At 38.5% G+C, this 4299-nt stretch overlaps 1 protein-coding gene across 2 annotated transcripts; it reads left to right on the plus strand.

Moving 5' to 3' along the window:
• The first annotated feature begins 656 nt into the window (after window positions 1-656).
• Window positions 657-3913, plus strand: LOC100646603. 2 transcript variants are annotated; one of them, XM_003400974.4, is made up of 3 exons: window positions 657-993; window positions 1791-1969; window positions 3147-3913. In XM_003400974.4, the coding sequence occupies exons 1-3, from the start codon at window positions 935-937 to the stop codon at window positions 3407-3409; spliced, it is 501 nt and encodes a 166-aa protein (XP_003401022.1). In that variant the 5' UTR covers window positions 657-934; the 3' UTR covers window positions 3410-3913. The 2 variants fall into 2 exon arrangements, with proteins under 2 accessions (XP_003401022.1, XP_012172148.1); XM_012316758.3 differs by having other exon boundaries at window positions 665-993; window positions 1788-1969.
• Window positions 3914-4299: the final 386 nt, after the last annotated feature.

Consider the following 4299-nt stretch of genomic DNA (forward strand, 5'->3'; position numbering starts at 1 on the left):
GTTGCATCGTCTCGCGATTCCAGGAACAAGTACAGTCAGAGTGTACTGTAACGATTATAAGTAATAAATTAAATCACTTCTTCGGTTCATCGATTTTTATTATTTATGCCAAGTCCATACCGACCAGATTTGTTCACGAGCGGAAGCAACATTATACGCACGCTGCGACTTACGAGCAGGATAGAAGAAAAACGAACTTGTTGCGAATAAGCTCATTAATTTATTGCATTTTAGGCAAAACGATCGTTAAGAGGCATACATACTTTTGACATTGCGTAGTTTCGATATTTCGCGTAAATGCTAACTTCATCTCACGATATACACAATAGATTATTTCACAGTATAAAAATCGTGAATATTTTCATTTGACCGAGTAAACGACGAATAAACAACGAGCGAAGAGTAAAGTCAACTGAGAAAGTCGTATTCTTAAGAATAATTTTCCCCGAAATAAGCAAGTGTCGAGTAACTTACGGATACGAGTGTACTTGATTCGCGTTACGTCAATGTCGAGCTTGAATTCACTTTAGCTCAGCATTGACAGATAGAATGGATTCGCTGATTCTTTTTTAACTAATTGCGAGCGATGTCTCTGGTCGATACCGTCTACAACGATACCGCGCATAGTCGTCGACAGTGGATGATGCGCGTAGAATCGCGGTCGATAAATACGTAATTCTTGATGACGCGGCGCGCACAGCCAACGAAAGGTAATGGTTTGAACGTTAACACGGATAGAGATTTGAAGGGGGAAAGAAAGGCCTCTATTGCGCGCCTCACAGTCGTGCTTCACTTTCCGTGATCCCAGGATTACGCGATTCTCGCTTTAACTCGCGTGGTTGATGCACCGATCGCTTTGTGCTCTTACGAACAATACGGAATAACCAGAGAACCAGAGAACCAGAAGAAAGACTGTAAAAGCCGGAGAGCAAAGATGAGAGGACGAATCAGCGTATTTTGCGCCGCGATGGTCGCTACGGTGATGTTGTGCAGGTTAGTCGATCGATAGCCGGTTCAGCGGCTTATGGACGCAATTAGCGGTGGGACTATTGCGATACGTATTGACGCTCGAATAATTCAATATCCGAGCACTTAGTCCATTAAAAGGTATCGAAATCGCGGGTTAGTATTAATTTTCAGTATCGATACCGATATCTGATGGAGCAACAGGTATACCAATCTATCTATCGATCCAACAGCAACCGAATATTTATCAAATACTTTACGAATACCGAAATAGATGACTTCATAAATTAGAAACATCTGAAAGCTTCGAAAGTTTTATCTTTACTTTTAAAACTTCATATTGGTATCGACACTTTCATGCGATATCCTGTGGATATTTTCGTACGAGTATCGATCAAGCGTTTCGTGTAAATATCAAAGAGCTAGCAATTTTTATCGATACCTACAACTGTTCGCGAATGTCTTTGAACATTTCTAGAAACTTTTTACTAATATACATACATTATGCAAAGAGCTTTTCTTATGCAAAATACTTTGAAATGACATTAATACTATAACGGACGTCAACTGTCACGATTATATTAGTGAAGTTGGATCAGTCTTTGGATAGTAGTAGTCTAAGTAGTCTTTGAATAAAATACCACATACGATGTAGCGTCAAAATTCGTGAAGTTTCGACAAGTGTCAATGCGGTGTATCAGTCTGGTCGCGATGTATGTTTTCATTAAAGCTAACTTTCTCCGGCGTTTTCTTCGTGCGTGCGAGAAATTACGTGGTCACAGCGTGCATTATTTTGAAGTAACGCGCACTTTGATTGGTAGCAGGTCCAATGGACAAGTATACGCGGGAACGGATTGGCTGAGAGGTCTCCACGAGAATATCGGGGCGCTGAATAGAAACATTCAGCACAATGTAATGCAACTGAATCAACGGATACAAGAAACGGTGCAAGCAAACTCGGCACAGATTCATCGGGTAACGGAAAAACTGAACGAAGAATTAGGTACAGTGGAATTCCACTTGAATGAAGTAGTTGTTGGGACAAAATTTTAGTTAATGTTCCATCAAATGAGCTTTTGCACATTTCCTTTTCTTTTTTTTTTTTTTAGTAGTACATAATCAGTTATACAATGCACTACAAAGAGTATTGGCAAATGAAGCAACGGAGCGCTTTTATTAATCAAATTCTACTACACTACATTTTCATAGTATCAAATTTTTGTAGCGATATGAAAGTACTACTAAATGATACTAAATTTTATATAGTCGCATTTAATTAAATGGTATGTAAATGCTGCAATAAGTAGAATTGTACTTATATTTTTGGCGCAGGAATACTTTTTGTAGGCATTGTACAACGATGTAAGAATACTTGCCACGAATGCATTCGGTACGTAATTTAGTCTTTACAGCTATGAGTAATGTGATTTCCTGCGTAATAGGCATGAGTAATTCCCTGATAATGACTATTATGTCTACCTGAAAGTGAACTACTACGTGAACAAGCAATCAGATAGTGGGAGGAATCAGTAAACTTCTACTACTTCATACATCTATAAACCCTAGACACGCAAATTAATACCCCAATGGATTCAGATGGATATAGTTCTACTGTACGCGATAAACGGATTACTCGACCTTTTTAAGTTCTTTCTTCGACTCAATGCTGGAAAATTACACCAATTACAGTTAAACGTTAACGTAAACGTTCCTTTCACTATCGACAAAGAGATCCGTTCTCTCTTCGCTTTTCAAGGCGATCGAATTTTTTATCTAATTGCAATATTTGCATCGCTCGTCTAGTCGTTTCACTTTTTGAAATATCTTCCTAATTAAGTAAGCGATACATCTACGACTCATAGTGAAAGCTTAGAGATTTATTTAACGTTATAACCATCGACATTTTCCCAGTGTTTAAAACTAAAATCACATCTATTTATAGTTTCTAATCGAGTTAGCGAAAAACAGAAAAATATACGCGATTTAAATAATCGCATAAATTAATTATCGTTTCTATGCGTTAATGTCAACGAGAATGAAATATATTACGCATAAAATCTGTCGTTATGGATTCAGTTACGCTCTTCCTTGCATTATGTTCTTGTAGCATGTTGAATCTTAAAATTGCAATATCATGTTCTTTCCCCGTGCTCTTCAATCAGATAATGAAACTGTTCTAGCTCATGGTCCAGCTTCGGTGCACAAAATTGGAGGCAATAACGTGATTATATCTAACAACGATGGAATGAAGATCGTTCATTCTGGTCGCACTTCGGACGGAAAACCGTACGTTCGCGAGAGCACGGATAAAATCGTGGGCGACATTCTTCGACACGTGGAAAGAATTTACGACCCTACTATGAATACCTCGAAGGTGCTAGGCTACACGTTGGATTTGAAGGATCCCGACGCGAAACCTATTCCGATAAGCGAATTTGCTTAATCGACAAACAATTGACGACCGATGGAAAGAAAAGATGATTTCTGCCGATCGACAGAGACACCTAATACGATATATGTAATTCTATATTTAATTCCAATACAATATATTTTGCAGTAGAACATCGATTATGACGACACGTCGTTTGGACAATCGAATAGATTTGTTTGTATTCGAGAGATCACATTTTTTGAATTATTCCATAAATATGAATATTAAACGGATCTTTCAAGACATTTTTTTATTGGATATATATATGACAAGTAGACAAGTATACTTTTGTTAATTTTGCGTCATTTGATGGCAAAGATTATTGGAAAGAGAACAACCGATCAGGTTCAATGGTAACTTTTCTAAAAATAGGCGGTGAAATTTGATATGAGATACGATTTTTATTAATCCATATTCTAATAATCGAGGTTTTACGGTACTTGCAGTAATTCGAAATCGCCCGCAACTATGTATGTAAAAGTACGATACGAATAAATAAATGCATGAACAAGATAACCATGAGAAACTTCGTTGCACGATGAATTTTCGTCCTTCCCGATTGCAATGTCGCCAATGTGGCTTATATCCAAATTTTTGTAGAGAGAGGAAAGCTGCTCGACACGAAAAGTGTGTTACTTGAATGGCAAATGTTGCGCGAATATGCGTGTCAAAGTGGCGCCGAGAGAAACGAGAGATCGCACGCGGGGTGCCTTAAATGGAAGTGCCCCTGGCTTGTCCTCGATCTCGCGTTCTTCTCGCCTTCTCTTTCAACGCGTTTCTCTATTCCCCTTTCCCTCTTTCCCGCCCTCTTTCGTCATTTCCCTACCTCTTTCTCTTCACCCCTGTCCTTTTCCCGCTATGCACAGAGAATTTATATTGTCCTTGATCTTATCACACCTAGA

Source organism: Bombus terrestris, chromosome 15, assembly GCF_910591885.1.
Source record: "Bombus terrestris chromosome 15, iyBomTerr1.2, whole genome shotgun sequence".
NCBI classification, from domain to species: domain Eukaryota; kingdom Metazoa; phylum Arthropoda; class Insecta; order Hymenoptera; family Apidae; genus Bombus; species Bombus terrestris.

What these genes read in the sequence shown, in the direction of transcription:
- LOC100646603 (XM_012316758.3), top strand. Translation starts at nt 935, where the DNA reads ATGAGAGGACGAATCAGCGTATTTTGCGCCGCGATGGTCGCTACGGTG. An exon ending in GCTACGGTGATGTTGTGCAG is followed by an intron (nt 994 to 1,787) that starts GTTAGTCGATCG and finishes TTTGATTGGTAG; the next exon opens with CAGGTCCAATGGACAAGTAT. An exon ending in AAAACTGAACGAAGAATTAG is followed by an intron (nt 1,970 to 3,146) that starts GTACAGTGGAAT and finishes AAACTGTTCTAG; the next exon opens with CTCATGGTCCAGCTTCGGTG.